Source organism: Biomphalaria glabrata, chromosome 12 (genome assembly GCF_947242115.1).
Source record: "Biomphalaria glabrata chromosome 12, xgBioGlab47.1, whole genome shotgun sequence".
Lineage (NCBI taxonomy): Eukaryota > Metazoa > Mollusca > Gastropoda > Planorbidae > Biomphalaria > Biomphalaria glabrata.
The window spans coordinates 33,289,194-33,301,671 of record NC_074722.1 but is presented as its reverse complement, the minus strand read 5'-3'; the positions used below and the strand labels follow the sequence as shown (position 1 = coordinate 33,301,671).

Sequence of the window (12,478 nt, the reverse complement as noted above, 5' to 3'; positions counted from 1 at the left end):
ACCACCTCCAAGTTCATTCCAAGATTAGTACACTGTAGTGTTCTGAAGTCTGTAGTTTGGATTTCAATGGCTTGCATGCTTGAGTTCGGGATTTTGGATTTAGTTTCATAAGAAGTCAGAAAATGTCACATTGTAGCATAGCCTTTACATAGCACCTATCTAGATTTCTGTTTCAAGAACTTTTTTTTTCCATTAAAAAAAAAAACAACAAACAAAACTGAAAGACTCTTTGTAAATAATTTTATTTAAGAAAACTTCATGTCCATAGTGGAGAGAGAGATGCTTAGTAAACAGTTTCTAGAATGAAACTTGAGTTACAAGCAGTCTTGTTCACACACAGCTCAGGTATCAGCAGCCACTCGGGACACATCATACAGTGACTTCTGATGTTGAAAATAAAAACAACATATCTTTAAATTAAAGTTTCCTAAAATATGTTCTTCCAGGCACACCATACAAAATGAAAAGTCAAATGCTCATAAAGTGCTAACATAAAAAGCAGCAGTAGCTAAATAATACATCATCATCAAATTACAGCTTGCCTCATAGTGTACTATACTAAATTGTTCAATAATATGCCTGAGTACCGATGTCTCTCTCACTTAACTTTCCTAGTTGTCTAGTAAACTTAAGCCATGCTATTTATTGCACACAGTTTTATGCCATTGAATAGGTTGTTTTTTTTGGTCTGGTGTAAAACTGATTACAAAATATATGCTGCTGATATATAAGGACTATATCTCTTATGGCAGATGAGGGGCTAGAATGCTGGTCTGCAAAGCTCAAGATTTCCTAGTTCTAGAGTTGTCATAAGCTGTTATAGGGTAGAATACAAAAATAGATGTGTTTGGTGTGTAACATCCATCACTTATTGGTCTAAAAATCTTAAAGATACATAAAGGGGAATTTTTTTTTTTAGTCATTTTGAATGAACAAAAAAAAAAGGGAACTAATCCTTGCTAAAATTGGTTATATCCTATTAGCATTCAACATTAAACAATACAAACTTGAATCAACAAGACACAAACAAACAAAAAAAAAAAGAGTCCTGATTAGACTTAAAAGACTCCCAACACATATTGCTTGCTCATAATAGCAGAGGACACTATTTTAGCTTCCAAATTAAAATGATAAATAATCGATAAAGATATTTCAATTCAGTGCTATCAAGCTATTTATCCCCCTTTAGATTGGAGCATGACATCAATTTTAAACAATGCATCTTTCTGGATGGAAAGTGTTTCATAAGGACAAAATGCCAATGAAATGTAAGAATTCTTGTTTTTCTTTTAAAAATGTTTAATGTTGGATTCTTCATGAATTAATTTGTTCAAGCTTAAATGATTTACACTGTGATTAATTTCACAGATCCCTCCTCATTCAGCAGAAGTGGCAAGACTAAATAGGACATAAAATTATGTGCTACATAAAGAAACATATCTGTATACAAAGATGATAAGGCCAGTAGTATTTCATAGGTATTTGTATCACAAAAATATGACTTCACAGAGCTACACAAATGACTTACAACTGAAGCTCAAACTTAAGTCAATGAAAGTGCTTCTGTTGGTACCCGCATTCAATGTTTAAGTATTCTAGAATAAGAAGTGACATCCAGCAGTGACGCTGGTGTGACACTGAAGGGGCGGGCAGGTGGATAGCCCGTAAGATTTGAACTCTATTTTCAAAGTAAACCCCAAAGAGTAAATGCAACTCTTTTTTCAATGACCATCACTGACTACACAGCAGCTATGACAAACAAGATGGCTGAGTGGAGTGTACAGCAAGAAATAATTCAATTCAAAATGTTTCAATTGCTAATAAAAAGCATATTGGTAATGATCATTAATAACTTAATACAATCCAATAAGTCAAAAAGTGACACTAAGATATAAATCATAATTGGAAATCATTGAGAAATTTTTTGTCTTTCAGAGTCACCTTTTCACCTCTGCCTTGACAATTATTGAATGGAAATGACTATTTTAGAGAAGTCATTTCAATTTTTATTTTAATGGTTTACATTTCAGCATGAACATTTAAAACTAAACATTATCTGTTGACAAAATTGTAGTTACTGTCTCATTGGAAGACCTGCCTATTAAAGGAGTGAACACTGAGTCATCTTTAGTCTTAAATTGTTGGTCTACACCATGTGTTAAAGACTTTTGAAACTTTCGTATTATCATTTTTAGGACACTATTGACTCAACTCTGAATTTAAAAAAGTATTATGCAACTTTAAAAAGTAATTAAACAAAAACAACATCTGTTATGACTTACAAAAACAAACAACATTACTTAGTCAAATTCAAATATAATATTCAACTAATACTTTACAAAAAAAAATGGAACCCTCATTACATCCCTTTGATCACCATTGATCTCTCCCCTTAAAATATTTATGGAAACAACTATTACAATAATGTCTGTTGGCTTTTTTTTTTATACAAGAAAACTTTATATACAGTATGATATAATAATAAAAATCCTAGATGAGCTGGAATATGGTTAGTCACTTAAGGCGCAGTTCCAAGAGGACGACCATATTTGATTTTATCCCCCTCTTTCACTTTGAAGACAAATCCGCTGGGGGCTTCGAAGATTAACACCATAGTGGATCCCAAGTTGAACTCCCCAAACATGTCCCCCTTTTCTACTTCAACTGGCGTGGTGAATCTCTTGTCAAAGTAAGTATACTCTGGGTGCTTGGTTCTAGTGTTAGTCTCCAGCTCCTGGTGAGAAGGCAACAACTGATCAAATGTATGCTACTGGTTACTAGAAAGTCTAACACGATTTATGGTATAGAAAAGTTGGCAAGTTGTAGTTTACAATAGTGTGAAGCTAAAAAACATTTAAAAACTCTTAAGATATAGGTGGTTTAAAATATGAATTTTTAACAGCTGCAGGTGCGAACAATTGCTTCAGCTGAGGAAGGTTTTATGATCCAAAAAATTCTTTGTATTTGGCTTTTTTTCCAGAGGGTTCCTTATATTTATGTCTCTTGTATTGTTCTATATAAATGTGTTAGTAGTATTCACTTAACTATCATTCATGTATTACTTGGTCATGTCACTTTTGCCTTAATCAAATTAAAGCAGTTTTTTTAAGGAGATTATCTGTGTTACCAATAACTTGATTTAATCTCTAGCAAAGGGTAAATTAGGTATTGTCTAATATTTAATAAAAAGAATTGTAGTTCCCAATTTTGATGGGTGGGACATGCTGCCTGAATGCCAGACAATCACCTTCCTAAACAACTTTTGTACAGGGATCTATGTGCAGGAAAGCACTTCAAGGGAGGGTCAATACTAGCGCTATAAAGACAACCTTAAGTTGTTAGCAATAGTTCTTGATTGCTGGTCATGAAATAGAGCAGTGAGTGTTGGGAGTCACGAGATACGAAGCAAGGAGAGTGGCCAACGTGAAAGAGCACTGAACCAACCAAAAGCTGAGAGAAGAAGCAGGGTAATTTGCAACTGACCAAACCTACCCATGTCACATTTGCAGCCTCTAAAAGCGAGGATTGGACTTCACAGTCATCTTCATGTTCATGAGAGATGAGAAAAGTGCTCATATTTGACCATGAACTATATATATTAATACTTCTCTCAAATATTTGCGTTAATTACTGTAATCTAAGGTTGACAGATAGGACATGAAGAAAACCATACCTCATCACAATATATTTTGATGGATCCAACATTTGTTGCACCCACGGCTGCCATAGAGAAGAAGCCATGTTCCCATTCCCCTGTATAGACAGCACGTTCATTGAAGTTAAACAATCCCTGCAACCAGCGTGCGACACCAGGGTTCACGCTCAGTAGCTCACCTACAGATAGAACAATGAAATGTAAACTCATGCATTACAGAGAAACATATTTACACATGGAATAAGTCAAACTTTATTATTTGAAGCTTTTTCTTTTCTTTTAATAAAATCAACTTGATAAGTTTCTTGTTAAGTCCTAACTGACTAACTGAGTCGCTTTATTTGGACCTATTGATTTATTAAATAGTTCAAAATAAACAATAGTTTGATTTGCTGTATTTAATGAGTGAGGAAATAAAGAATTGAATATATTCTAGCCAGATATGTACTTTTCATACAGTTTTCCAGTCAATTAGAAATAATAATAATTTGTGACTAAACATGAAAAGATAGCCCAGATATTTTTGCTCTACTTTACTGATGAAACGTTTTCAAGAGCATTCATTAGCAGGCTTAAAGCCTAACCATGTCCCAGAACAAAACAAAGGACTAGAATTGAACTAAAATTAAGACCAAAACTAAGGTCCATAGCTAAGGCTAAAAAAAACTTTACTTCCCAAAAAAGGGCTGGGGGCTATTAACCAACTAAAACTTGTAGAAATTGGACCAGAATTCACATTCATAATCTTTTGCTCTGCTAAACAAGCTTGATGTACACCACTACCTATAGTCCAATATTGCTACAGCTAATTACAACCCAATGTTCAATATAGATAAAGCTAATTACAACCTAATGCCAAAAGTTGCTAAAGCTAGTTACAACCCACTGTCCAATATTGCTTAAGGTAATTACAACCTATAGTAATATTGCCATTCTGAACTACAGAACTGAACTGAACTTGTCTGAAGTGTGGAAATAAATGTTCCTGATTGCAACCTGATATGTAAGCCTTTCCTGAGCAAGCCTAACCAATAGTGACTTTTAAGTTATTTAGCCAAAGGTTAAGCAAAAACCTCAGCTAGCTCAACATCATATGTTTAAGCACCCATTAATGAAGTACCTGGGAAATGTCTTCTGTGGTGAATGGTCCATGTGGCTGGGGAATGAAATCTGTGGTAGTCGCCAGGTGCTAGGTATACAATAACATGGTACAGCTCGTTGCCTGGTTTCAGAGACAACACCTTCTGATAGTCCTCATCAGAAATATGGCTTACGTCCTGTACTTGGGGTGAGGCTGTCCATGTCTGTGGTCCCAGGAAACCTCGCAATGAGTATGTGACACCCTTAACCTGTTCTAAGATGCCATTTTTAACTTCACCATAGTATAATATTTTACCGTCTGCAGGTGACGTCTGAAAAAAAAAAGAGACTGAAATTTTATGATTTCTTAATTAACAAATAAAACATTAAAAGGCTTATAACAGCACACACCCATCCCCCCACCCTTTAAAAAAAAAAAGGGCCGGGGGGAGGGGGGGTAAGAATTATCACTAATAATATACAGTAACAGAAAATAAAACAACAACATTAGTAAAACACTAAATTAAGATACCAGGTACCATATACTTTTATATAAAACAAAATTTAAAAAGTAAAATAGAAAAAAAAAACATAAATAGCTAAATTATAAAACCTTAACTTACAAATACATAAACTAATGAAAGAAATACACAAAGAGACAATCATATTTCAATCAGTACTCATTCTTTTGTAATGGTTTGTTTGAATTAGCCATAAAAACTAATGGCTGAGGGTAATTAAAATCCAAAATAACCATGGACAGCTACATTAGCACAAGGCTATAAATAGAACACACACACCTTTATCTTATCTTATATATTACAGACGTTACTTCAAAAAAGAAGATGATTACATCCTACGCGTCATGCATTTAGTCATGCATATTAACCAATGACTTAAATTCTGCCAAGTCACTGGTTTTCCTGGCTAGCTGTTATTTAAAATCTAAAATTAGAACTATTTTTTTTTTTAAACCACACATTGTAGCCTAATAAAGAAACATTGAATTGTGGACATATATATATATATATATATATATATATATATATATATATATATATATATATATATATATATATATATATATATATATATGCAAGTCTAATAGAGCTCTTCAACTTAACAATGAAAAGTCTGGAGAAGACCTTGCGATTTATGGGGACAAATAATGTATAGCTCATCTGTTTCTATGGCTGAAGGTTAACAATGGTGTTATGTGGCCAGCACAATGACCAACAGATGTCAGCAACTCTAAACTTAGGGGCTTCTAACCCCAAATCCTTGCCTTCACAACTCCTCATGCTTTACGACACCAATCTTCCCCCATGCCCCTCTTCCCCCACATCTCTATTGAATTCTTAATGTTGTTCAATTTGTCCATCACATCAAAACATTATATCTAATAATACAGAGAAAACAAATGATCTGATATCGTAAAAAGAAATGTAAATTTCCTTGAGGGCTAGTCAGTTAGATTGTATTGATAAGTTCCAAGGTTTAGTTATGTTTTAAATGTACATTGTACAGTGATGCAAAAAAGAGTCAAAAAGTGATACACCCTGTCATTATTTCTGAACAGTAAAAAGAAAGATGTGATATACTGAAGAGTTTCTACATTTTATGTATTTAAGCCAAAGCTTGGTTAAAAACTTGTTTCTCAGAACATTACATTCAAGACATCACAACTCTCTGAATAGCAAAACAATAAAACACAGAAACAAAATATTAAAACAAAACAACTTACTAAAATATGTTCATTGTCAATTGGTCTGACATGAGGTTTTAACTGTCGGCGGAAGAACTCTCCCAAGTTTCTGTACAGCTTAAGATCTTCTATTTCAGCCTCTTCAATATTACAACCAAACATCCAGATATAAAGACCTAGCAAGGGCTTTCGTAAAAAGATGGGTAATTCCATTTGGTTGAATTTACCCCATAATCTGGACAAAGTCTTTAAGGGCATCCGCCTATACAAGTTAATCTGAAAATAAACAAACAAAAATTGATTAAATAAAATACAAAAAAACAGTTGAAAATTCTATTATGGTGTGATAAAAATTTGGGGATGTATTTTTTTTTATATTTGATTCATTTTTTATCTGCTTTTTTTTTTAACTAACAGACATAAGTGTATACTTTTACTCACTACTCTGAAATACCTGACCCTCCTTTTAACAAAGGATGCCAATTAATATTTTAAGAACCAAAGTGGAATGACAATGTTAAAATTTGATGACAGCATGCACTCATGAAGTTACTAACATGAATGATACACCATGAAATTGAATGTAGAAAAAAAAATCTTATATACATATATATATATATATATTTTAAATCTTTAGGCATTCTCTTCAATTACAAAGATTAGGAATGAGAACAGTATTTCAGATGATCACACAAAATCAGTTGCAGCCTGCATATATTATATTTTACCACTTCTGATGTAATGCAGACAACATTATAAGGATTAAATCAGGCGCCATTTCGCCCTTACTGACATCTAGAGAAAAGCAGCTGGAAGCAGATCTGAAAGAGAAAGCTGGAGAGCTCTCACAAAGTTCACAGGACACAAAAGTATTTGAGAAGGGCCCTTAAGACAGACTTTGAAACAATTAAACATAGGTATAAACCTATATATGTGAGTGTTTGTATTGTCTTCAAGTCTGAAGATTAAGGATTTGTTGTATTTTATGTAATATAAGTAACAAAAGTATAATTAAATATTTAGACCAATGGATCTTCTAGACATAATCTAGATCATCATCATGATCTTAAAATAAAGAGTATAAAGAAAAAAAAACCTCTAGATCTGGTATTAGTTTACGTGACTAGAAACGCTAAATCAGGTTTCTCTTATATTTTAAGAATATGCAGATTACAAATATGTAATTTGATTTCCTCGGAGATAAATAGTTTTTAATATAGGCCTATATATTTTTAAGTTTTATTTCTTATTAGCATATATCGTCATTGGAAATATGCCATTTTGGTTTTAAGGCTTAATACTAGACTATCTCCCTTGAATTACTTTCCAACATTTTTCTGTTGCTGTTTTGTCTTTCTTTCAAGCAGCTATTAGAATCTAGATCTAATATTAAAATTCATTTAAAATGATGGCATAAGAACAAAAAAACTCTCTTTAAAAAAAAGTTATTGAAAAAAAGAAGAAACAACTTCATCAAATTATTATTAACATTTTTTTAAACCTTCATTTCAATAAATACACTAAAAAATTCATAAATTGAAATTGACAGCATAAGAACAAAAATCTCTTTTAAAAAAAGTTATTGAAAGTTTAATATAGATTCTAGATAAGGTAGATAGGCTTAAAAACAACATGGTGGTCAGTAAAGGTTTCTGAGCATCTAAACTCTAAACTATTACTATTACCCTATAAATTTACACAAAGTCTAGATCTTGAAGTTGATCTAGATCTACTCTAATTTTGACCATCTGGATTATAATTAGTCTATAAGTTAAAAAATAATCATGTGAGAAAAGCAAAGGAAATATTCATTAAAAAACGTACAGTATTATTTCTATGATCCTTGCGGGCTGATTTTAATGCTCCAAGCAAAGCTGACATCGAAATTAATTTCCACAACATCAAACACTGCTTTCTTGTCCTTTTTATGCGAATACGCCTTTGATCCATGACTCTCTTTTTGCTCCATTTTGAAATTTGATACAGTAACTTCACCATTGTGGCAAATTTTGAGACAAATCTTTTTCCTTCAGTCACAAGTCAATAGAGATCGATATTCAATCAATGTCCAATGTTGTAGACTTCTAGATCTATCTAGATCTAGATTAGATCTACTTAGTTCTAGCGAATTAGTCTAGAAAAGCCAAAACTAACCCTGACTTTAAATCTAGGTACTGGAACTCTAAATAGTAAATCTAGATTCTATAATCTTGTTTATTATAGATACGCTACGAATTCAATAATAGCAGTTTTAAGCACTCTGAACGTTGAAAACCTTTTTTTTTTTCGTTAATCTTATATGTAGATCTAGACATACGGCTCCGTACACACTTGAAATCTAATATTTGAAATTTTTCTATCCAGCCTGCCAAAACAGTTTAAATATACGCTATTTTCGTGACTTTTGAAGCTAACCATGCGGAAATTTACAACAATTATCGAACTTTTAAACAGGCCTCTAACGATCTATTTAACATTTAACAGTAATTTACAAAGCACTGCAGTCTGTAGATCTAATTGGCCTACACAGACAAGGGATTGCTACTGATGGAACACTAACTGACTTAGCAACCAAATTATCAAATTAAAATAGATCTAGCTAGCTCTTTTCGATTTTTTTTTTTAAACAAAAATAATATAGATTTAGAACAGGGTCTATCCGCCTAAGAGTGAAAAATGGGACTATCAGACTGAACCTGTTTACAAAATTTAGATCTTATTTATCAAACATGACAAAAGTGGACATCAGTAGCAAACGTTTATCACATCGGGTGACATCGTAGATGGTCAACTAAAAATACGAACCAATCAAAATGCACGCAAAACTCAAACAATGGCCTCAAGAAGACAAATTGACTCGGCTTAGCCTAGTGAACTTTGATAGATGTTCCGTGATAAAACTAAACGTATAGATCTATATAGATCTAGAGCTAAGGCATAAATGGCATACGAAAAGAAACACGCCAACTACTTAGCAATGAAAATACCAAACACAGTAGAAAGAAAGACAATCTAGCTTATAGGTAAAATAAAACTTATTGGTGATGATGGTCAGTCGAAAACGTTTTTTTTAATTATTTCAAAGATCAACTACGTTCTAGCAGTTGTTTGTTGAAAAGATAGATTAAGGGTTACTATCGTATGCAGTGGCGTCCCTAATGTCTGTGTCACCCGGTGCGCTCAGCTCAGTGTGTCACCCCTCTTACCATTAACTTTCTGAAAAACATTTTCCAATATTATCGTTTGCTCTTTTTATAGAACCAATACAGTGAACAGATTACCAAATTTCAATGATTGTTTACACAAATGTAAAATGAGTGTCATTATATTTTATAAAGCCTAATTGTCTATGACATCTATTAGTAGTCATAGCATATTTTACAATGCAAGTTTATTAAGTAAGAGACTTAACATCGCTTGAACATGTTTCCTCTGTTAGAGTTTTGGACGGAAACCATATAACATTATGCAGTGTTATTCAAACTTCGCCTACCACCTAGACCAGAAAATGTACGTTTGCCGCTCCCTTAACCAGCTATTGGTCTGGGGGAGCGCTTAAATTTTCTGCACCTTAGTAAGGTGATAAGACCCGGGATCTAAGCGCCTATTACCATTTCTGAGCTTCAGAAACTCATTCTCTGGAAGTCTAGCTCGTAGACCTACTATTTCTCCTACATAGCATTAAATTAAGAAAGGGTGCGACAAGCTTCATCCGAGGCAAATAATCAGTGATTCTCGAACTTTTACCGTTAGCGCCCCGCTAAACATTAAGACTTTTCCTTTTTGGAAATAAGTGTTTAGTAGATAATTTTAAAGTGCCCCCCCCCCCCCAAGCTTCAGAAAGAAAGCTACACTAGATGATGCATGTTTGTAGTAGGCTTGTTGTCCTAAGATCAGCCTAGCAAGACGAAACACGTCAATACTACGTTCGTCGGGAGAAATCATGTCCACTCTGCATTAAAAAGAAGTCGACTCTAGAATCGTGTTAGTGAAGAGGAATTTAAAGAACATTTAGAATCGATCTTAGTGCTAAAAAAGACGTCCTTTAAATTAATTTTTTTTTCATTTGGTAATAATGCCGTTTTGCCTGATTAATACTAAAATACAAAATAACTACAATACAAATACAACCGATTTTTTTTTAAACAGAAAGACACATTTGCATCCCCCCCCCCCTATCACGATTGGCCATTTGTACCAAGAAAACAAAGTGTAATAAGGCCAAAACTAAAATGTATATAGATCTAGGGTGCTACAGTAGATATGCTTAGGCACGCTTGGGTAGATTTTATTTTTATTTATGTGTATGCTTGTGCCAAGATATACTTTTTACCACTTGGGTGTCATCCCCAAATAGGCGTCACCAGGTGCGGAGCGCACCCTCCTAGTGACGCCACTGGTCGTATGTTGAAGTCAAGTGTTTGCAGTGGCGGTGTCTACCGGATACAGACCCCCCCCCCCAATAATCCTTGAGGTATCGCAGTTTTCGTCTTAGAGACAAACTGATGGATGGATCGAACGATTTATTGAAGGATGAACTTAATGAATGATGGAAGAATGGACTGATTGAAGTATTGATGTATGGATGAACTGCTTGAATGACCGATTAAGTGATCGATGGAAGGACTGACTGAATGATTGATAAGATCAATTTAATGATTGGGCAGAACGTGTGATTGATCATAATAGATTGATGGACTGCATGGGGGCTGCCTGATTGATTAATGGACTGATTGTACGATTGATGAACTGATACTACAACAAGCTATAGTCTACCGTCATATTTGACCATCACTAGAACTTTCTTTTATTGTAAAAAAATAATAATTAATGTGTCAGAAATGTAAAGAAATGGATTATACACAATAACATAATAGTAATTCCACAATAATCATCAAAATAAAAAACGAATGAATAAAAATACGATGAGGTGTTCCATTTTTAATTGAAAAGGCCAGTGTTCCAATTTGGTGAATTACTCAAAATAATGTTGAACACAATAGCATACAAGTAACAAGTACGACCCCCCGTTTAGACCTTGTGGTCCTTAGAGCAGATTGTGATCCAACGAGGATGTCATGTTGCCAGCACAACGACCAACCCGTCTTTACTTTCCCACAACTAATGCCAAGTGGGCCGTTAAGAATTGGTTTGAACATTTTTAAATTGATTCGTGTATTTGCATGTCACAGTATTTATTTATTGTCTTCGACTATGTATAATTGTGCAAAAGTTTCAACCTGATCAGAGAAATGTACCAGACAGAGTGAACTGATATTACCTTTGTAAAAAAGGAAGAAAATTTAAAAGAAAAAAAAAAATAGCATTACTGAAATTTCAGATGGCATTAATTCAATGAGGAAAATATAGGAAGAAAAAAAAAAAGGTATATATATATATATACATACAGTGTGCGTCAAAAAAAATGTATACACACTTTGAACTGTCATAGACAATTTATTTCCCGTTCTACAATGCTAAATTTCAGCACATAGAAAGCTTAATGTCTAATTGGAAAAATAAAGGTGATTGATTTGAGAAATGTCGAAATATATTATATGAATGACTTTTCTAAGATTGTTTTGTATGTTTAATAAAGCTCAAAAAAAAAAAAACGGCATTGTAATTAACACACATTCACACAAACTCTCTTTTTTTCTAAAACAATTAAACTGATTTTTAAATTTCTCATCAGTGGCGGGTAAAGAATACAAAGTTAGCCATTTGGTGTATCCGGTGTTTAGAATACTGCGAGTGTTCATAAGCATTGTCAAAGATAAACGATAAAAGTTATGTGCATTTTTAGCAGTGTAGAAACAGATCCTAAACTCTTCGCTTCTAATAACAATACCTCTATTCAACTTGTGGAAACTAAAACCTCCTGGGTGGGTGGGCCAAAAAACAAGGGTGGATACGCATCTTGAAAACGGCTTTGACAATTTGATGAATATATGAATTACTTGCTCGTTGACCACTGGGAAAACTCTAGTTTGACCGTTATATTATTTTTACAAAAGAAATACATTTGAATTTGGCTA

At 33.4% G+C, this 12,478-nt stretch overlaps 1 protein-coding gene across 5 annotated transcripts in view; it reads right to left on the bottom strand.

Annotated features, from left to right (window-relative positions):
- Positions 1 to 223: 223 nt before the first annotated feature.
- LOC106050994 (phosphatidylserine decarboxylase proenzyme, mitochondrial-like) overlaps positions 224 to 12,478 on the bottom strand; it is a 34,838-nt gene continuing 22,583 nt past the window's right edge. For 4 of the 5 annotated variants that reach the window (XM_056006021.1, XM_056006020.1, XM_056006018.1 and 1 more), the window contains 4 exons: positions 6,480 to 6,716; positions 4,776 to 5,067; positions 3,674 to 3,834; positions 224 to 2,734 (listed from right to left, as the gene is read on the bottom strand). In XM_056006021.1, coding sequence (XP_055861996.1) covers positions 2,519 to 2,734; positions 3,674 to 3,834; positions 4,776 to 5,067; positions 6,480 to 6,716 — 906 coding nt within the window. In that variant the 3' untranslated portion in view covers positions 224 to 2,518. Of the gene's footprint in view, positions 2,735 to 3,673; positions 3,835 to 4,775; positions 5,068 to 6,479; positions 6,717 to 8,264; positions 8,547 to 12,478 lie in introns of those variants that run through there. The other variant, XM_013206107.2, reaches the window with a different exon arrangement.